Genomic DNA, 22767 nt, shown 5'->3' with positions numbered 1-22767 from the left:
CACTCCCTTGCTTTGTTTCCTAAGGGGTTCAGACACTTCTTTTCAATACATTGAGGCATGCATTGATATAAGGAACATCCTTTAAAATCATTTTAATGGTTGTTTCCTTTCGTGAATACTGAATGAAGATACTAAAGTTGAAACGGTCTCCCTAATTACAAATGAGGGGAAAAATCACAACGGGGATGGATAAAAGTCAAGTAGAGCATTTCACTGCCAAAAGAGGATGATGCAATTATCACAGTGGGTAGCATGGCTGCTGCATCATCTCAACACAGTGAACTAAAGAAAATATTGAGCCATGCAGAGAATCAAATAAGTCAACTATCCACAAAGGCCAGGCCTCTCTGATTCCACTGTCACCCCTACCACAATCTATCTATTAGACTTCAAGGAAAGTCCCCTATAAATTATTAAACGCATGGGAAGAAAAAAAATTATATTGGTTTGCAAATATCATTTTGAAATTCTGACACCCAGTAAAAATAGTCTGCTGTAGCATATTTTTTAGTTTCATGGATATCTCTAAGGACCATGAAAAGGAAAAATCTTCAAATAGTAGCGTACTTTGCTATTCAATAAGTGTGGGAGTATAAGACCGAGATAAACTCACTAGTTCCCAGTATTTAGAATAAAAATAAATTTTTTAAGTGGTCAATGAATTGCTTAGCAATAAAGGACTTGTTTGAAATAAAATTGAAAGATAAGTGACACGAAGACATAGAGAATAAATAAATAAATATTAATCACTTGGGGCTCAGTGTATGACATAACATTGTATGAGTCATTTAAAGGTGCATGTGCTGAACAATATCACTAAAATGGATGCTCTTAATAATCAGGTGGGGGAAAAGACCAACTCTGGATTTCGGTCATCCTTCTTCCTATCTACCTTCAAGTTTTCCATTTGGATCTAAGAACAAAGAGGAATAACAAAAGGACATAGACTTAACAGCAGGAATTTCTTTTCACCGGACTACTATGACCTGCCCACCTGAGCCTCCTGTGTAGTAACAACCTCCAGAAAGTCAAAAAGAGGTAAAGACAGAACCTAGAGAATTGTCAGAGAACTTCCTGGACTTCTAAATCCTGTGACAAAATTTAAAAGGAAGCATAGTTCACAGCCACTCTCCACATGCTCAGGCCGAGGGTCACCCAGGAGTGAATCTACAGAAAACCAGGGTATGCGGGACTTTGTGACTGAAAACTCTGGGTTCAATGGAACCAGGAACTTCAGGCAACTCAACAGTCACGCCCATAAACTACCTCTGGCTGGCGCCAGATAATTTCATCATTAGCCACAATCCAAAGACACATTGTCCTTCTCTCCTGGAAGGGAGCATAATACGACACATGCTGTTGGACTCCAAATCAGGCTGTTTCACTCATCTCCCTGCCCCAAGGGACCCAGATTTGGCAGCCGAAAACCCCCAATACTCAATCACCGCCATTCTCATGGCTGTTCTCCGTATGCTCAGACTGAGCCTCATCCAGAAGTGAACATATTTCTGGACTATGCAGCCACATTTTGCAGGGTTTAAAGTATGAGGCAACCAATCTTAGCGGTAACTAATTCTTTTTACATATATATGTATAATATATATATATATATATAATATAGCACTGTCCTGTAGCACTGTCCGCCCATTGTTTATTGATTTGCTCGAGCGGGCACTAGTAATGTCTCCGTTGTGGGGCTTGTTGTTACTGTTTTTGGCATAACGAATATGCCACGGGGAGCTTGCCAGGCTCTGCTGTGCGAGTGGGATACCCTCAGTAGCTTGCCAGGCTCTCCGAGAGGGATGGAGGAACTGAACCTGGGTTGGCTGCATGCAAGCCAAACGCCCTACCTGCTGTGCTATCGCTCCAGTTCATATATATATATATATGTACATATATATGTATATGTATATATTTATAGAGTTCCATCACAACTTCCAAATTACCTAGTTACTAGCATGTATAATCTCTGGGTGGCGAGGGAAAGCCTTGATAGCTCTCTCTTGCAACCCGGGTTCAGTGGGTTTGGGCCACTCCCCCACCCAGGGTGGTCCAGGCCATGAGCAGATGAAGGAGATGAGACCGCCAGGCTGGTTGGTGATCAGTTGCCCTTTATTCCATTCTCCCCACGCGTCTGTTCCAGTCTCTCTAAGCTCCCCATTCTAGTCTCACACTGCCTCTCATCCCTGTCTCCTCCTGTCTCTTCTGCTCATCTCTCCGTGCTACCTCTCGCAGCCTTGATGAGAGGGAACCTGCTTCTGCATTCTTCCCTTAATTTCTTCTCCCTCTGTCCCCCTTACTAGTCTCTCTGCCCCCCATCTTGCTGCCCTGATCTCTCTCTCATCTCTTTTCAACTCCCCCACATTGGGGGTAGACACCACATCCCATCCAGTAGCAAAATCAACATAAGAAAGCCCTTCCTGATTGCCCCATCATGCTCAGGGGTGGAAATAACACCTTATGTTCCTCTTCTCCTTAGTCCAATAACTTCATTAACATCTTAATTAACATCTTAATTCTAATTCTTAATATTAGTTATTTTGTATGGACACAGTAAGCTTGCAGGGTGGCTCTCTTGGGGACATCTTGCTACAGACTCAGACTACAGTGCTCAGACTGGATTAATCATGGAGCGATAGCACAGTGGGTAGGGCTTTTGCCTTGCATGCGGTTGACCCGATCAGCTCAGGTTCGAGTCCTTCGCCCCTCTCAGAGAACCCGGCAAGCTACTGAGAGTATCTTGCCCACACGGCAAAGCATGGCAAGCTACCCATGAAGTATTCTATATGCCAAACACAGTAACAACAAGTCTCACAGTGGAGACATTACTGGGCCCGCTTGAGCAAATAGATGACCAGTGTAAGGACAGTGCTCGAGCATATCATAACGGGTTCTAAATCAAGTTATTGCTTTTTGGATCATGACAGAATTTGTCCATGACCATGTTCTTAACTTATAGTTAAGTATCATGGCACTTTGGAGATGGTTGTTCTGTTGAGAGCAAATGGAGCGTCAGGAATGAGGCTGTTTCTCATAAACATTGTCTTTGTAAGATTCAGCTGTAGTCCGACCTTTCCACACTCACGGTCGAAGTCGGCCAGCATTGGTGCCACTTGGCTAATGTTTGGTGTTATTAAAACAATGTCATCAGCAAAGCGGAGGTGGTGTAGTTGCCGACCACCTATATTCACTCCCATTCCTTCCCATTCCAATCGTCGCATGATGTTCTCGAGGGTGGCACTGAAGAGTTTCGGTGAAATGGTATCACCCTGCCGAACCCCTCTCTTGACATCAATGATTACTTCTTTGTAGAATGGTGAGATCCTGGTAGTGAATCCTTAATATAGCTCACAGAGGATCCTGATGTATCGGGCTTGAATGCCCTGATTGGCTAGGGCTTCAATGACCACTTCTGTCTCAACAGAATCAAAGGCCTTCTTTAAATCAATGAACGTTAGACAGAGCAGCATCTTGAACTCCCAAGAAACCTCAATGAGCTTGGTTATTGTGTGAACATAGTCGATGGTGCTGAATCCTTTATGGAACCTGGCTTGCTCTCATGGTTGTCCTTCATCTAGTGTTCTGCCAATCCTATTCAGGATGACTCAAGTGACCAACTTGTAGATAACAGACAATAGGCAGATTGAGCAATAGTTGCCAATGTCATGGATGTCTCCCTTCTTGTACAGTAGTACAGTCCTGTTGGTTTTCCATTGGGACGAAACCTTGCATTCAGACAGGTAGCATGTGAAGAGTCCAGCCAGTGTATTGATGAGTACTGATGGCAGGTTCTTCAGGTGTTCAGGTCTGACCTTGTCTGGGCCGGGTGCTGTTCGTTTCTTTACTGATGAAATGACGTGTAGGCTTTCGGAAGGGAGAACATTGGGAACGACATATCCATCCCGTGGACTTTGGTATGTCGGCAGGTGGAATGACTATCGAAGAGATTTGAGTAGAAGTCATGGATAATCTTCTCCATTGCTCTTCTGGAAGATGTGATAGATCCATCAGGACATCGGAGGGCAGTCATCTTGGTCTTGTATTTGGCAAAGGACAGGTGGGCGTTATGAATACTTTTCCCGGCTTCTGCCACATCTACCAGCATTTCTGCTCTTCTCTCTTTGAGATCTTCCTTGATCGCATCTCTGCACTGCTTTGTGAGCTCCGACGTTCGCATGTGGTTGCCTGATACATGTGCCAAACCACGTTGGCGAATGAGCTCAAGAGTTTTTAAAGACAGGCTTTTTTTTGTGGCTATCTCTCTCTGCGTTCCTCGCACAATCAAGGAGGTGCTGAACCATGTTAACCATGTTAACCACAATTAACTGACTTTTGCTCTCAATGGAATGACCATCTCCGAATGCAACAGTTATGTGTACCTGGGTCGAGAAGTAAATATGACAAATGACCTGGCACCTGAGCTGCGCAGGAGGAAGAGAGCGACTTGGAACTCCTTCAAGAGCATCGAAGGAATAGCTAAGAGGACAAAGAACCTCCGGCTCCAGGCACATCTCTTTGATTCCACTGTTCTTCCTGTATTAACATATGCCTCAGAGACCTGGGCCCTATGTAAACAGGATGAGAACGCTATTAGGGTCTCCCAAAGAGGAATTGAAAGAGCTATGCTTGGAGCATCACGTTTCACTCAAATGAGAGAAAGAATCCAGAGTTCCAACCTCCCTAGACGATCAAGAATCAGGGATGCTGTCTCATTTGCCAAGGCGTCAAAAATCAGATGGGCTGGTCACGTAATGAGATTTAGAGACTACCGCTGGACTAAAGCCATTACCGACTGGATTTCATGGGATGTCAAAAGACTGTGTGGCCGCCCACCTACCTACCAGATGGTCAGACTTCTTCATCAAGATCATGAACGATCGGTTTGAGGCTCTTTGCGTTCGTAGAACGAACAGATGCCATTGGGCTACACTAGCACACGACAGGGACAAACGGAGACGTTACTGGCGCCCGCTCGAGCAAATTGCCGATTAACGGGAAGTCAAGTGATCAAGTGATGGCACTTTGGCCAGGCCAATTTCGATGCCAGGGTAGCTTACTGCTTACCCTGGGTCCATCCAGTCCCTCATCAGGACCATGCTTTTGGGGTGCTAGAAAGTCAGAGCAACTGAGGTTTAAGTCGAGAGAACAGATGCCCCAGAGTGAATTATCATTCAGAGTCAGTTAATTCCCAAGTTACAAAAGCAGAGCATTAACTGACTTCCTGTGTCCGTACTAAAAGGTCATTGTGCACACTTATGCTGCCTGAGCCTATGTGCTGCTTGCGTCCATATGGCAAAGCACATGTGGCACCTGAGCACAACTGTGGCCCGCATCTCCCCTCTGGAGATGTGTACTTTAATGCTTTCATGTCTAATGCTGGGGTGTGTATAGGGGCTCTCTTACTGCCCTTGGAGAAGCCTGGATTCTCTATTCAGCATGTTATTCTCCTGTCCCTCCTGCTTTCTCTCCCCTCTTCCCTTCAAGCCTCCAAATAAAAGCTATGTAATTTCAACAAAACAAAAGAAAATACAAAACAAAAAGGACATTGCTCCGAATTAACTATTCAAAGGACTCAAGGAGAAGGGAAAAGGAATATTTACAAGTTAACAGAGCAACAAAGAGGTTACAAATAAACACAGAGGAATGGGAGCACTGTGATGGGAGTAACCCTATTGGTTTATTAACCTAAGCTCCCTGTGGCAAGGCAGAAAGGACAAACCAATGTTATCCTACACTAGTAAGTCGAGGTTAACTATGTATTATTTGAAAACTTTCTTCAGTCTTGGCTTGCTCATCAATAACAGTATTATCCACATGGTAACATGTTGCAGATAATAAGAGTATGGGTTTCTGGGGATGGTATAGAGGTAAGGCACTTGCCTTCCACAAAGGCAACCCTGGTTCAATCAGGGCAACCTACATGGTCTCCCAATGGAGAGCTAGAAGAGGAGCTATTAGGTATTACTCCATGCAGAAATTAAAACAAACAAACAAAGTAACTAAAAGTACTCTACAAAATTTCATGTTTATAACAGGAGATTGTTGACTTAAAATATCATTTTTAAGGACTGAGAGATAGTACAGTGGTAAGGGTGCTTGTGTTGCTTGTAGCCAAGCAGGGTTTAATCCCTGACATTCTATATGGTCCCCCCCAAGTACTGCCAGGAGTAATTCCTGAGTGCAGGAATAACCCTTGTGCATCACAGGGTGTAGCACAAAAACAAAGAAAAGACCATAAGAGTAGATAGTCTATCATTGGATATTATTCGCGACAAAATTAGATGCTAAGTGATGGAAACTATTATTACTAAGACAGTGAGAGCCCCCCAGGAGTGGCTCTCCAGCACAGCCATAACACCAGATGCACAGAAACCGATCTTGTAATGATCTAGCTCTTTGCAGAAATCCAAAATCATTATATGACATTATATGATTCTTGGGCTGGAGCGATAGCACAGCGGTAGGGCGTTTGCCTTACAAGTGGCCAACATGGCCGACCCGAGTTCGATTCCTCCGCCCCTCTTGGATAGCCTGGCAAGCTACCGAGAGTATCTCGTCCGCACGGCAGAGCCTGGCAAGCTCTCCGTGATGTATTCGATATGCCAAACATAGTAACAAGTGTCACAATGGAGACGTTACTGGACCCACTCGAGCAAATCGATGAACAACGGCAGGACCGTGACCTTGATATATGATTCTCATACCAGCTATAGAAAAAGTATTTCACAATGCCTTTTCAGCAATTCTGATTGCTGGGGGGGGGGGGGAATTCTAAACAATAATGGTGCATCTTTTGTCGAAATGATGAATGTAATCAATGTAGAGAAGAGTTAAGCAGAAATCATCTGCCTCACAGGCATTGGGAGGGGTGGGAAGGGGTATATTGAGGTTCTTGGTGGTGAAAAATGAGTACTGGTGAAGGGAAAGGTGTTTGATCATTGTATGACCGAGGCTTAAACCTGAAAGCTTTGTAACTTTTCCCACAGTGATTCAATAAATAAATAGAAGGAGAAAAAAAAATTAAAACATCAGGTAAACTGAATCAGACTTCAAGTTTTATGCCGGGAACAACTCTCAATGCATTTGAATAACATACAAAGCATGTAGTTTGTTCATGCTTTGAGAAGACTTGCATAGATTCAAGATTCTGAAGTTCTTCATAACTGGAGCCCAAATATGCCTGGAAATTGCAGACCACTTTGGCAGTTCAGTGTGGCCACACCTCCCCGGCTTTCCCCGCCCACTTCCACGAATCCTGCGGGGCTGCGTTGCGGCGCTTCCGAGCCCCAGGGCGCAGGCGCAGTCGGCCGCGCACGCGCAGTGTCTGCCCGCCGTCCTGAATCCCGGATCCTGAGCGGAGGTTTGCACCGGGGCTTGGGGCGGGGGCGGGACTCGTGGGGCCATGGCAGAGGGCAGCGGGGAAGTCGCGGTGGTCGCGACCCCGGGCCCTGCCCATGCTCCGAGCAATGGGGCGAGTGGAAATGCCACGCAGAGCAACAACCCGCTGTCGCGGAAGCTGCAGAAGATCCTGGAGACGCGGCTGGACAACGACAAGGTAACCCGCCGGGTTGACAGGCCGGGGGTCCCGCGTCCGTCGCTCCTGTCGGGGTCGCGCCACCCACTTTGTCCCTCGGGCCACCCGCGGAGGGGACCCCAGACGCCGAGATCCACTGCTTGCCGGGCGCGGGCGAGGAGGGGGATGACCAAGGAGCCCCAGGAAAGCAGTGGTGGTGGTGTGTCCCCCTTAGTCTCGAGTCGGGGCGGCGACCCTCGAAGCCCCCCTAAAAACGTTCTCCCCACGCTCCCCCCCCGCTGTCCGGGCTGGGATCTGAGCGTGCAGATGGGACTCTAGCACGGAAGAGAGTGTGGCATGCTGGGGCGACGGGAGTCAGGTGAGCCGGAGTAGGTGGCCCGGGAGGGCACGTCACTGAGCGTTTGCACTCCGACGAGAGGGAAAGCGTTTGCAGAAGGGACTGCCTGCTCGAGCACAGACCGAGGAGCCCCGGCTGGGTGGGTGGGTAGGCGCTGCCTGGGACTCGCGGGGACGCAGTTTCTAGAGGGGCTGAACCCTCCGGCATCCTTTCTCTGGGACTACTGGGAAACTGAACCGGCTGTACTTTCCAGGGTCCTTGGAGGTGGGTTCCCTCTTCCTCCTCCTCCTCCTCCTCCTCCTCCTCCTCCTCCTCCTCCTCCTCCTCCCCCCCCCCTCCTCCTTCTTCTCCTCCTCCTCCCCCCTCCTCCTTCTTCTCCTCCTCCTCCCCCCCTCCCCCTCCCCCTCCTCCTCCCTCCTCCCTCCTCCCTCCTCCCTCCTCCCTCCTCCTCCTCCCTCCTTCTTCCCTCTTCCTCCTCCTCCTCCCCCTCCCCTCCCCTCCCCTCCCCTCCCCTCCCCCCCTACTCCCCCCTCCTCCTCCCTCCTCCTCCTCCTCCTCCTCCTCCTCCTCCTTCTTCTTCTTCTTTTTATGTAGGAGTACTGCTACTCCTCCATTAATTCAGCCACTGATCAGCTGATTGAATTAGGCATGAACTCCACCTTACTTTTTCTTTCCTTCATAATGTTATTTATTTGTTTTTCCTTCTTATATTTATTTATTGAATCACTGTGGGAAAAGTTACAAAGCTTTCAGGTTTAAGTCTCGGACATACAGTGATCAAACACGTTGCCATCACCAGTATTCATTTTTTCACCACCAAGAACCCCAATATACCCCCTCCCACCCCTCCCAATTCCTCTAAGGCAGATGATTTCTACTTTTCTCTACATTGATTACATTCATTGTTTTGACAAAAGATGCTCCATTATTGTTTAGAATCCCCCCCCCCCGCCCCCAACAATCAGAATTGCTGAAAAGGCATTGTGAAATACTTTGTTTTCTATAACTGGTTATGAGAATCATTTGATGATTGTGGATTTCTGCAAAGAGCCAGATAATTAGGAGATTGGTTTCTGTGTGTCTAGTGTTATGGCCGTGCCAGAGAGCCACTCTTGGGGGGCAACTCGTGACCTTGACCTCGGTAGGGCATGAAGGACGGGTTCTCTCTTCTGTATCTCTGAATCGCTGGCTAAGTTGGTCGTGTCAGTGAAGCATACAAGGAGGGAAATAATACATAGAATGAAAGTTAGACAGATTTGCGGGTATGTGAACATGATAAACTTTCAGTTACCTGTATTGCAAGCCATAATGCCCAAAAAAGAGGGAGGGAAAGGGAGGGGGTGGAGGGGGAGGGGGGAGAAAGGCTGGAGACAGAAGGGGAACCTTGGTGGCTGCAAGTGTACACTGGTGAAGGGACTGCTGAAACTCAATCATGAGCAACTTTGTAACTGTATCTCACAGTGATTCAATTTAAGAAAAATAATTTGTGTCTAAAAGTACCATTATTTCATGATTAAGAAAGATAGGTTTGAGGACCATCATTTCTAAGATACAGCCACCAAATCGATGTGTCCTTTGACTTCTCTGAGGCTCATTATAAAATTGGGTGTGTTATTCATGTTCTTCCTGTTGTTGGGTGTTCAATGAGATCCCAACACTTAGTGTTTCTAATGCAAGTTCCTTGTTTTCATAGTTTCGTCCCCCTGGTGGGGTGCCCAGGAAATCAAGGACGACCCTCCCTGAGATTCAGAAACCTCCAGGGACACACCCTGTGGTACTTGAGGACCTTCTAGTGCCAGAAATAAAACCAGGGTCTATTGCATGCATTCATGTGCTCCCACCCATTGTCACAAGCACTGTGAGCTGTTCAGAGATTATTCCTAGCTCTGTGCTCAGGGTGGTGCTGTGGGGGAAACCCTAGACAGTTCTGAGGATGGAGCCCCGTTCTGCCTGTGCAAGGTCTGCTACTGTCTTATGTCTCTAGATCTGTGCCTTAATGCCACTGTATAGTATAGTGTTCAGTGTATCTAATATTAACATTATCTCATTTAACTCAGCTATTCTGGTAAATTAACATCTCTTGAGGTGTTATTACCATGAGAAATAAAAGGTATTAGTTTAAGTCATAAAATAAGAAAGATGTGGACCTACATTTTGTACCTGTGTCCTGTGTTATTTTGTGATTTAGCATGTACTGACGACTTTGATCCCAGACCTTAAGATATTTCAGAGCTCTCATTAAAAGAAAACAGCATTATTTAATGGGACTTTTTTTTTGGGGGGGTACAATAAATATTTGGAGGTGCAAGGCTATTTTTTTATAAACAACTTTTTTTTTAATTGAATCACTGTGAGATCGACCCTTACAAAGCTGTTCATGATTGGATTTCAGTCATACAGTGTTACAACACTCATCCCTCCACCAGTGTACACTTCCCAACATCGGTGTCACCAGGTTCCTGTCCATCACCCCACCCCCACCCCCGCCTGCCTGTATGTATGGCAGGCACTTTTCTTCTCTCTCTCTCTCTCTCTCTCTCTCTCTCTCTCTCTCTCACACACTCACTCTCTTTCTCTCTCACTCTCTCTCTCTCTCCTTTTGGGCATTGTGGTTTGCAATATTGATAATGAAAGGTTATCAAGACTATCCCTTTATTTTTAACTCTCAGATCTTGTCCAGCTTGATCTTTCCCAGCTATTATTATAATAGCTCTCTCTTCTCTGTCTTACCTACCCTCAGCCCCACACATACTTGTGGTTAGTTCCAGCTATTGACCTATCCTCCTGAGCCCCATTTTCCCTGGCCATGGATATTATTCATATATATATATATATGCTTGGGCATATATATATAATACCACAAATGAATGCAGTCATTCTATATCTGTCCCTCTCCTTCTGAGTCACTGACTCATTTCATTCAGCATGATATTCATTTATAGGTAAAGTTCATGACTTCATTTTTCCTAACAGCTGCATAGTATTCCATTGTGTAGCTGTGCCATAGTTTCTTAATCCATTCGTCTGTTCTTGGGCACCTAGGTTGTTTCCAGATTCTGGGTATGGTGAATAGGGCTGCAATGAACATAGAAGTGCAGATGATTGTTTCTGCTGTATTTTGGGGCCCCTAGGGTATATTCCCAGAAATGGTATTGCTGGGTCAAATGGGAGCTCAGTTTCTAGTTTTTTTGAGAAACGTCCATATTGTTTTCCAAAACGGCTGGACCAGTTGGCATTCCCACCAACAGTGAAAGAGAGTCCTTTTCTCCCCACATCCACGCCATTACTGGTTGCTTTTGTTTTATAGGATGTGTGCCAGTCTCTGGTGTGAGATGATATCTCTTTGTTGTTTTGATCTTCATCTCCCTGATGCTTAGTGCTGAGCAGTTTTTCATGTGCCTTTTGGCCATTCAGATTTCTTCTTTGAGAAAGTTTCTGTTCATTTGATCACTCCATTTTCTTATGGGATTGGATTTTTTTTTTCTTGTAGAGTTCAACCAATGTGCAAGGCTATTTTTTGCTGTCAGATATTGAACTGATTATAAATAGCCTTACTATTTGTGTCAACCCAACCAATCAGTATTTCAAAAGAGTATGAAAATTAAGCAAGCCTGTTAGAATATTTGCTAGTTCAGGCATAGGACTTCATAGTCGTAGTATTGAGGGTTCTTTTGGCCACCCCAGACTTTGCCCCTCTGTCCTCTCTCAGGTATCTATCTCTTCTCTCTAGAGAACTCTCACTTGCTTGACCTTAAATAGCCCCAAGTTGTGTGGATTCTCAACTTCCTGATTCTGTTCCTGATGTCCTTACTGAGTGATGTGTTTACCTAATTTGACAACTCTAGTTGGATAACTGGTTGATGTCAGGGAAACTTCACTGGCCAAAATGCTAGTTTTCTCTCCAGCTGCTGCTGCTTGCCTGGAAGTAGAGAACATTACCACTTTCCCAAGCAAGCAGGAAGCACAGAAGTATTTTTTGAACCCTGTCACTTTGGAGGGTGTCAATTTTTTGAGACCTGTGGTCACACATCCAACCCATTTACAGATTCTGTAGGTCCACACATCCAATCCATTTACAGATTCTGTAGGTCCACACATCCAATCCATTTACAGATTCTGTAGGTCCTGCCTGGAAAAAATACATTTAGCAGTTACTTCTTGTCATTTCCAGTGCTTCTGTTATGGCCTAGATTTCTATCATTTCTTGTTTGGATTTAATTTCTTTCTGCCTATTCCCTTTCTTATCTCCCTCTACCACCCATCCTTCCCAACAAGTTGTAAGGTAAAGGTAAAGGTAAAGGCCCTCCCGTTGATCGTCGATTTGCTCGAGCGGGCCCAGTAACATCTCCATTGGAGACTTTGTTGTTACTGTGTCTGGCATATCGAATACTCTCGGTAGCTTGCCGGGCTCTCCGTGAGGGGCGGAGGAATCGAACTCGGGTTGGCCATGTTGGCCGCTTGTAAGGCGAACACCCTACCCGCTGTGCTGTATTTTTATTTATTTTATATTATTTATTTTGGTTTGGGAGAGACCTACCTGGCAGTGTTCAGAGCTTACTACTGACTCTGTACTCAAGGATCACTCCTGGCAGGACGTGTGGGACCATGTGGGGTACTGAGGATTGAACCTGGTCAGCCATTTGCCAGCCAAGTGCCCTACCACTGTACTATTGCTCCAGCCCCAGAATACATTATAAAATATAAAGCCTGTTACCTTACTCATTTCCTTAAAACCTCTAGTAGTTTACCACAGCTTTAGTCCCTGTGCCACTCTGCTGCAGTAGTTGTTGTTCTCTGTCTTCTGCCTGTGAAAAGCTTTGCCTGTTGTTGTTAATTTCCTACAATTCAGGCTTGAGTTCAAAAGACGCCACCAAGAAGCCTTCCTGTCTCGATTCCTCTGAGTTCTGCAACCAGCCAGATATTTCCTCACCTGAAAGTTGCCCAGTGTATACTATTCTCTAATGTGTATCTTCCCAGAGATAGTTTATCCACTTATAAGTTAAAAATACATTTGGTATTTTTTAAAGTAGTTGTTATCATAACGGTTTCCACATTGTTTTGTGAGCTGTATCTCAGAGCTCATAAAGAATTTTCAGGTTTGATTTAAAAAATATATCATAATTTCTTTAACTAGTTACTTTAGATAGATGTTAAGATTATTCCCTATTTCAAACTAATCTTCAGTGAGTATCCATGTGCATATGCACAATACACAGGTAAAAGTATATGTGTTAGACTTTGAAAATAAATTTATTACTCAATAATGTGAAGGTCATCTAGTATTTTTTTTTTTTTGGTTATTTAACTAAAGCAAATTGTTTAAAAATGAAAGCTATGATTTTCAATAAAAAGAGTGTTTGAATATTATTACCAATTTTCTTCTTTTGTCACTTGTACAGGAGATGTTGGAAGCTCTCAAGGCACTGTCAGTATTTTTCACTACAAACAATTTGCGGACTCGAAGAAATTTACGTGGAGATATTGAACGGAGAAGTTTAGCAATCAATGAGGAATTTGTAAACATTTTCAAGGAAGTAAAGGAGGTATGTAAACTCTTTTAACATTTAATTTGAACTTACTGTATGTCCAGCTCTGTACTAGTAAGTACTTTTATGAATTAGGTTGATATCTTTGCTACTCTTGTGCCTTGCTCACACAGAAAATGTACTAGCAGAAGCAAATCGATTTTTCTTTGGATTAGCATAAGTTCTTTTTTCCTCTTTTCTTTTTTGTTATTGGCCCACACCAGGCAATGCTCAGAGCTTACTCCTGGGCCTCTGCTCAGGGATCAGTCTTGGTGGTGTCTGGGGGACTGTATGCAGTACTGAAGATCAGACTTATGTTGGTTGTGTGAACCACATAAGAACCACATACTTTTTGTAGTGGGGTTTAGGGTGGGAGGCAGTCCTGGCGATACTCAGGGATCACTCCTGGCGGACCCAGGAGTATGTCATGCTGGGAATCAGGCCTGGGCTGTGCTAGGCAAGCACCCTAACCACTGTGCTGCCTCTCCGACCCCATTGTGATTTCATGAAGCTCCTAAGAATACCACCACATCAATAATTTTTGTTCCTTAATAATGCATATATCATAATTTACCAGGTACTACTAGGTTGACATTATTATTCTTGCCAGTGACAGTGCCAAACTACTCTTCAGCCATGAATAACCGTTTCTTCATGCAGAGCGTTCCTGACTTGATGATTGTTGAAGTCAGGTGACATATTCATGACAGACCACCACCTTTGGACATATTTTGAAAATTCTCCATATACAAACATTTTTAAATGTTTACCTTATTCTAATTTTATTTCAGTACCAGTAATTCTTTAATTGGGGAAAAAAAAGATGGTTTACTCTGTTTTAGCATCCTTTAATCTTTTTACACCTCTGGACCAGTCTGTGGACTGGTAGTTGTAACAGTTGTGATAGCTCAGTGGTTTTCAACCTTTTTGCACCTATGGATGGGCACTGGTTCGTCTCTGATAGTTGAGCACCACTGCCCTGTTTTTGAGACTAGCTCTTCCAAGAAATATAAGGGCCCTTGACCTATAATCTAGGAAATCTTTGAATTTTAGTAATATAATACCGCAATATATGATTTCTGTTTTAAAAATCAAATCTATTGAGCATACTCTGTAGCTGAAGTAAGTATTCAAATATTCGGCATATTATTCTTTATTTTTCCCCCCTCCCCATTTCTGGGCCATACCTGGTGATGCTCAAGGGTGACTCCTGGTTCTGAACTCAGGGATCACTCCTGGGAGGGACCATCCTGGATGCTGGGGATTGAACATAGAGCAAGAGCCCTACCTGCTTTACTACCTCTCCAGCACATTTTTGTACTTATTCTTGACCTAAAGACTTGATCACTTGATCACTTGACATCCTGTTACTCATTGATTTGCTCAGGTGGGTGCCACTAACATCTCCATTTGTCTCTGTCACATGCTAGTGTAGCCCAGTGGCGTCTACTTATTCTAGGAACGTGAAGAGCCTCAAACCGATGGTTCAGGGTCTTGACAAAGAAGTCTGACCATCTTGTAGATGGGCAGCCATGTGATCTTTTGACATCCTGTGGAATCCAGTTGATAATGGCTCTAGTCCAGCGGTCATCTTCAAATCTCATTACGTGTCCAGCCCATCTGATTTTTGACGCCTTGGCAAACGAGATAGTGTCCCTGATTCTTGATTGTGGACAGAGGTCAGAACTCCTGATTCTTTCTCTCACTTGAGTGAAGTGTGGTACTCCAAGAATAGCTCTTTCGATTCCTCTTTGAGAGATCCAAATAGTGTTCTCATCCTGCTTTTGTAGGGCCCAGATTTCTGAAGCATATGTTAATGCAGGAAAAACAGTGGAATCAAAGAGATGTGCCCGGAGCCGGAGGTTCTTCATCCTCTTAGCTATTTCTTTGATGCTCTTGTTCCAAGCCGCTCTCTTCCTCCTGCACAACTCAGGTGCCAGGTCATTCGTCATGTTGACTTCTCAACCTAGGTACACATAACGGTTGCATTCGGAGATGTTCGTTCCATTGAGAGCGAATGGAACGTCAGGAATGAGACTGTTTCTCATAAACATTGTCTTCATGAGATTCAGCTATAGACCGACCTTTCCACATTCACGGTCAAAGTCGGCCAGCATTTGTGCCGCTTGACTAATATTTGGTGTTATTAGAACAATGTCATCAGCAAAGCAGAGGTGGTGTAGTTGTTGACCATCTATTTTCACTCCCATTCCTTCCCATTCCAGTCATCGTATGACATACTCGAGGGTGGCACTGAAGAGTTTTGGTAAAATGGTATCACCCTGCCGAACCCCTCTCTTGACATGGATGATCACTTCCTTGTAGAATGGTGATATTCTGGTAGTGAATTCGTAATAAAGCTCACGGAGGATCCTGATGTACTGAGTTTGAATGCCCTGTGTGGCTAGGTCTTCAATGACCACTTCTGTCTCAACCGAATCAAAGGCCAACGTTAGACATGTTCGACATCTTGAACTCCTGAGAAACCTCAATGAGCTTGGTTATCATGTGAATATGGTCGATTGTGCTGAATCCTTTTTGGAACCCAGTTTGGTCGCATGGTTGTACTTCATCTAGTGTTCTGCCAATCCTATTCAGGATGACTTGAGTGAACAGCTTGTAGACGACGGACAACAGGCAAATGGGGTGATAGTTGTCAATGTCATGATGTCTCCCTTCTTGTACAGTAGAACAGTCCTGCTGGTTTTCCATTGGGATGGAACCTTGCATTCAGACAGGTAATGTGTGAAGAGCTGAGGCAGTGTATTGATGAGTACTGACAACAGGTTCTTCAGGTGTTCGGTTTTGACCTTGTCTGGGCTGGGTGCTGTTCGCTTCCTTACCAATGAAATGGCGTGTCAGATTTCAGAAGGGAGAATGTTGGGAATGATATATCCATCCTGTGGAATTTGGTATGTGGGCAGGTGGGTGTGGCTGTCGAAGAGCTCTGAGTAGAAGTCATGGATAATCTTGTCCATTGCCCTTCTGGAAGATGTGATAGATCCATCAGGATGTCGAAGGGCAGCCAACTTGGTCTTGTAGTTGGCGAAGGACAGGCGGGCATTGCGAATACTTTTCCCGGCTTCTGCCGCATCTGCCAGCACTGCTGTTCTTCTCTCTTTGAGGTCTTCCTTGACTGCTTCTGTGCGCTGCTTTGCGAGCTCGGACATTCGCTTGTGGTTGCCTGAGGCTTGCCCCAAGCCATGTTGGTGAATGAGCTCAAGAGTTTTTGAAGACAGGTGTTTTTTTGTGGCTTTCTCTCTCAGAGTTCCTCACACAATCATGGAGGTGCTGAAACAGTCAATTGTATTGATGGCATCTTCCTATGTTGCCGCAATAGTGCCAAAGAGCTCTCAGTTGGTGTTCTTTCTGGGAGTTCTCTTAAACTTTGCAGCCCTTTCTCCCTGTTCTGTGAAGTAGAATTTTGCACGAAGGAGACAGTGGTCTGATCCTATTTGGAATTTTGGAACAACTGCGACATCCATCAGGCAAAACTGTCAATTGAATATGATGTGGTGAGTTTCACTGTGAACCATCCACCGGGAGATCACTGAATATGACGTGATCATTTTCGTTGTGGAACTGTTCACCGGGAGACTCTCATGTCCAACATTTAGATTCAGCCTTCTGTAACTGTGAATTACGATGGATGGTCTTGGTTGACATGATGAACTCAGAGAGTCTCTCACTCTGTTAGCTCTATTCTAGGCCATGGGTCCTGATGTGGAGTTCATTGGCTGACCTTCTCCATCCTATCTTGGCATTAAAATCATTAAGTGATCTTTAGAAGGTGTGGTCTTCTTTATAGAACTTCTCCAGCTCCATGTAGAACTTTTCAATTTCTCCTTCATTATAATTGGATGTTGGTGTGTAGACAATGAAGATAGAAACTGCTGGCATTGAGCCACATCTATTCAAGTGTAATCATCAGATTTGGGTTAGACATTCGAATGAATCAATACTCATGGCCAAGTTTGTATTGACAAGAACACTGACACCACTGACGCCTCTTTTGTCGCATGTTCTGAGGAACAGTTTTTCTCCAGCGTCAAAAACAGCGTGATGTGATTGATGTCTTCTCATCTCGGTCAGACACAGATAATGCTATACTCCCTAGATTGAAGAGTGAGGTTTAAGGGAAAGATGAGATTAGTTTATAGGTTAGCTATAGATAATATTGATATTTTGGAAATAAGCTTCCTTTACTTTGCACTTCAAAGCTGCTTAAATAGTTTGATTACACCTATGACAAAACAGAGAGGACATTTGAAAATATCTAGTACTAGGATTTTTATAATTCAGAATATTTCATTTTTTTGTTATTGGGCAGGGCGATGTCTGCCAATGCTTCGGGTTCTAATATGCTGACAGGAATCAGTGTCCATTGTGGCCACACCTAAGATGCTGGGGAATGATGCTTGAAAATCACACATGTGGGGTCTGTACTTTATCCACTTAAGGCACATTCCAGCCTGTCAGTATTTCATAAAGATAAAGGATTCTATAGTTTCTGTTTTTATTTGCTCAAGCGGGCACCAGTAACGTCTCCATTATGAGACTCCTTGTTACTGTTTTTGGCATATCAAATACATTACAGGTAGCTTGCCAGGCTTTGCCATGCAGGCAAGATACCCGCTTGCCGGGCTCTCCAAGAGGGGTGGAGGAATCGAACCCGGGAAATGATAAATCATTATAGAAAAGTTAGATAATAAGACCATAAGTAGGACAAATACTTATGATCCTATTACTCAGAAATAGATATGGTCAGTATTTTATTCTATCATCTTTTCTATGATTTACACACACACACACACACACACACACACACACACACTTTCTAGAAAATGGGAAGGTATTGCAACCAAGCTTTCAGGCCCATAGTCAGAACAATGCTGGGAGTGGCCTTGTGCTCCTAATGTAAAAAGTGAGATAGTATTTTATGTATTGCTTTATAATTAATTTTTAACTGTATACTTAACTTTTCACACCAACAAATGTATTTATACACACGTGTATATTATACACACGTGTATACATGCAGATGCACAAACATACATTCCCATTGTTAATTTTTGCATATTTCCATTGTGTGGTTGACAGTATTTCGTATTTGTCATTGATTTTACGCCACTTGTGTTGATCATTCTCTTAAACACTTGTTGCATAGGTATCTGATTAATTCCTTAGGGTACATTCTTAGTATTAGAATTCCTAAACAAATTAATTTTTTTTTGAAGGGGTTACCTCTCAAGCAGTGCTCAGAGATCTTGGTGTCACTGCTGGCTATACCTGGTCACAGTGTTCCTACAGTGCTCAGGGTTATCAGGGCTACAGCTTTATGTATTGGAGGGGCAACTTGTAGTTCCAGAGCTAGAATTCCACAAGTTGTGTTCTCTAGTCACTGTGCTATCTCCTTAACCCAAAGATAATTTAAAAAAAAATTTTTTGGGGGGGCATACATGGCTCAATGCTATGGGGTCCCCCCTGGCAGTGTTTATGCCAGTAGACCATGTGGTATACTGAACATCAAACCCAGAGCATCACACATATGAGACTAGTGTTGCCCCTAAGCCATATTCTAAGCCCCAAACATTAATACTTTTATTTAAATATTTTTTGTTATTGTCATGATATTTTGGTTGAGGGCCACACCTGGCAGTGGTCAGTGGCAGCCCCCAGTTCTGTGCTGCTTGGTGTCACTCTTTTGTGCTCGGGACCATATCTGGTTCCAGTGATGGAATCAGGCTTGAATATGTGCAAATGCCTTAACCCTGTACTATTTCTCTGGTCCCCAACATTTTATGCATTTTAATGCATTTTTTTCCTGATTTTTCATGCCTTCTAAAATGATTTACTATTTTCTTTATAGCTTTTTAAATAGTAGGCATTCTTTTTTTTCTTTTTTTTTTTTGCTTTTTGGGTAACACCCCGGTGATGCTCAGGGGTTACTCCTGGCTCATGCACTCAGGAATTGCTCCTGGCGGTGCTCAGGGGACCATATGGGGTGCTGGGAATCGAACCTGTGTCAGTCATGTTGGCTGCGTGCAAAGCAAACGCCCTACCCACTGTGCTATCTCTCCAGCCCCAGACATTCTTTCTTAATCATTTCCAGTTTTAAATATGGCAGCTTGAGGCTGGAGAGATAGCACAGGGGTTGAGATACATGCCTTGCATGCTGCTGACTGGTTTGATCCCTGACACTGTAAATGGTCGCCAAGCATCACTAGGTGCAGCCTTGGAGGCCCCTGGAGCCTTGCTGGGATAGCCAGGGTATTACCCAGTGCCCCTGGGCCTGAGCATCATTGTAATCATGGGCCCTTGTATTGAATTACCAGCACTGCAAAGAGGGACTGCCAGCCCTATGAAGCACCATTTGGGAGCTTCCCCTCAAATATATGAATAAATGTGGTATCTTTTGATCTGCTTTGGCAGAGAATCAAATCATAGAACAGAAATCAAGATTTGATTAACAGAAGCTAAACTTCTTTAACAAAATGTTGAATGCTGAGTGTTGCTTTTTTCCTTTTCAGGAACTTGAAAGCATAAGTGAAGATGTTCAGGCAATGAACAGCTGTTGTCAAGATATGACAAGTCGCCTACAGGTTCTGTATATGACAGCTTAAGCTTAATTCTTGGTATAGAGTTAACTTTCGAACGTTGCTAGATAAGTGTGTAAGATATGTGGAAATGTAATATCCTATAAGAAGTTCAAATATAGATATTATGCTTTTTTTTTTACTCTAAATAGCCTCGTTTTTCTTTGGGTAATTGTTAACTAATATTGTTCTGTTAACTTCAGAAGTTTTTAGATTTTGATTTAGTGAATACAGACCTAACCGTAGAACTTTGATAAGTCCTTTGAGTCCAGTGTTTGTCCCGCAGAACTAAATTCCTTTGTGAAAAAACATAAGCTAAGTCTACACCAAAAAGATGCCTGGTAAAGACCCAGCTTGGATTATGAGTCATGCTTGAACCTTTTAATTTGAGGTCTGTTTGTTAAAGTTTGCAGGCTCTATTAAGACTGTTAACCTCTAGTTTGACTGCAGAAGTAGTATTTTATGTATTTATCTTCATTTAGATATTTTTGGAAGCAAATCCTGGGAACATTTCACCTAGGAGTCAGTCATACTTAGGTCTATTTCTTTCACATTCTTTTTCCAAATATATAGAACTAAGATTCTTCTGGAATTATTGATAGTTGCAGTGACTCTGGTGAATTATTGATCTAATCAGTAGACTGCAGGCCACTTGCATGATTTCTCTATAGAAATAGCCAGTTTCTATTTTCCATAAAATTTTAACTTTTGTAGCCTTGTCTAAATTTTCATGTTCTACTAGTATGTCACATATTATTGAAATATATAGTCTTTAGGTTTTTCTTAATTTCACAGTATTTAACCATGTAGCCTTTACTAATTATTGCCACTTCACATAATTTCATATGTATTACTTTTGTTTCATATGTATTACTTTTGTTTCATTTGATTGATTTTCACTGTCTTTAAATTTTTCTTTTCTATCATGATGCAATGCCTTTTCTCAAACTTTATAAAAATTTTTCTATTTTATACTCATGTATTTTTATAGTATTTTATATTTTTATATTAGGTTTAATTCTCCTTTTCTTGTTTTAATATTAGTTCCTCTATTTTTCTGGTTCTTATCCTTTCATTTCTACTTTTTTGCCACACCTATATTTATGTGTAAAAATTTAAAGGTTTTATTCTTTAAAAAAATTTTTTTTTTAGTATTTTTGGGTCACACCCACTACCGCTCAGGGCTTAATCTTGGCTCTATGCTTGGAGATCATTCCTGGCAGACTTGGGGTACCATTTGGGGGGTATGGAGGATCGAACCTGGATTGACTGCATGCAAGGCAAACACCCTAGTCACTAAGTCACTGTACTATTTCTCTGGCCCCCCGAAGTTTTTTTTTTTTTTTTTTTTTTTTTTTTTTTTTTGCTTTTTGGGTCACACCTTGCAATGAACAGGGGTGACTCCTGGCCAGGAGTATTACTTAGGTAATACTCCTAGCAGTGCTTGGAGGACCATATGGGATGCTGGGAATTGAACCCGGATTGACCATGTGCAAGACAAATGCCCTACCAGCAGTGCTATTGCTCTAGTCCCAAGTTTTTATTCTTGATGTTATTTTCAAAACTGTTTATAAGGATTTTAAATCCCAGTATGTCATCATATACTTTGTCGTCTTCTTTTTATGACACTCTCCTCTGTACTTCTCACCCCTCATTTCTGCTGTTTTCCATCCAGTGTCTTGTACCATGAATGTGGTGCTGCTTTGGCCCAGTGGTGCTGGGGATCAAACCAGGGTTTGCTGTATCCAAGGCATTTACTTTAGCCCCCTGTTCCATCATTCCAGCCCCAGCATTATTTTTTACAAATATTAAAGTGTAAATGCCTTTTTAAAATGAAAAAGTACTGGGGCTAAAGCGTTAGCACAGCGGGTAGGGCGTTTACCTTGCACACGGCCGACCTGGGTTCGATTCCCAGCATCCCATCTGGTCCCCTGAGCACCGCCAGGAGTAATTTCTGAGTGCATAAGCCGGGAGTAACCCCTGTGCATCGCTGGATGTGACCCAAAAAGCAAAATAAGTAAATAAATAAAATAAAAAAGTACCATACATTTTTTCAAAATGATTCAGGAGAGAGTAAAGGTAAAGTGGATTTTTAAAGCAAAATGACAGCAGGAAAGATAAGCCTATAAGGAAGTTACTGTATTTAAAAAGCAGTACTTTAAAAAGCTACCATGAAATCATCACGTTCAGTTCCATTCCTTAAAAGGTAGTAGTTGGTCTGAATGATCTAGGTTGTAATATGTCACTGTCCTCCCATTGTTCATCGATTTGCTCGAGCGGACCCAGTATGTCTCCATCATGAGACTTGTTGTTACTGTGTTTGGCATATCGAGTACGTCACGGGTAGCTTGCCAGGCTCTGGCGTGCGGGCGAGATAACTCTCGGTAGCTTGCCGGGTTGTAATATATTTTCTTAAAAATATCTGCTTTGCTCCAGGTGATAGTACAGCAAGTAGAGCACTTGCCTAATCCGGATTCCATCCAATGCACCCCTGTGTTCCTCTAAGCCTGCCAGGAATGATCCCTGAGAGCAGAAAGAGGAGTAAGGTCTGAGCACTACTGGGTGTAGGCAAACAACTAAAAACAAAACAAAAAAACAAACAAAATTTCCTACTATTTTTAGGATGGAAACATAATACAAGGGTTACATTTGGCATTTGCCTTGCACAAATTTCAGTCTCTGGTACCTCATGGTTCTCCAAGGCATTACCAAGAGTGGCCCCCCAAAAAAACAAAATTTATGTGTTTGTGCGTGTGTGTACACACATGCATATAC

At 43.2% G+C, this 22767-nt stretch overlaps 1 protein-coding gene across 1 annotated transcript in view; it reads left to right on the top strand.

The window, feature by feature from the left end:
- The first annotated feature begins 7402 nt into the window (after positions 1-7402).
- Positions 7403-22767, top strand: part of COG6 (component of oligomeric golgi complex 6) — a 79681-nt gene continuing 64316 nt past the window's right edge. The window contains exons 1-3 of the mRNA XM_056126197.1: positions 7403-7555; positions 13271-13414; positions 19927-19998. Of these exons, the coding sequence (XP_055982172.1) occupies positions 7403-7555; positions 13271-13414; positions 19927-19998 (369 nt within the window). The remainder of the gene's footprint in view (positions 7556-13270; positions 13415-19926; positions 19999-22767) is intronic.

This window comes from Sorex fumeus, unplaced genomic scaffold, assembly GCF_029834395.1.
Source record: "Sorex fumeus unplaced genomic scaffold, SorFum_2.1 ptg000061l, whole genome shotgun sequence".
NCBI lineage: Eukaryota > Metazoa > Chordata > Mammalia > Eulipotyphla > Soricidae > Sorex > Sorex fumeus.
Note: the sequence above shows the minus strand (reverse complement) of the source record. Positions and strands in the feature narration are given on the sequence as shown.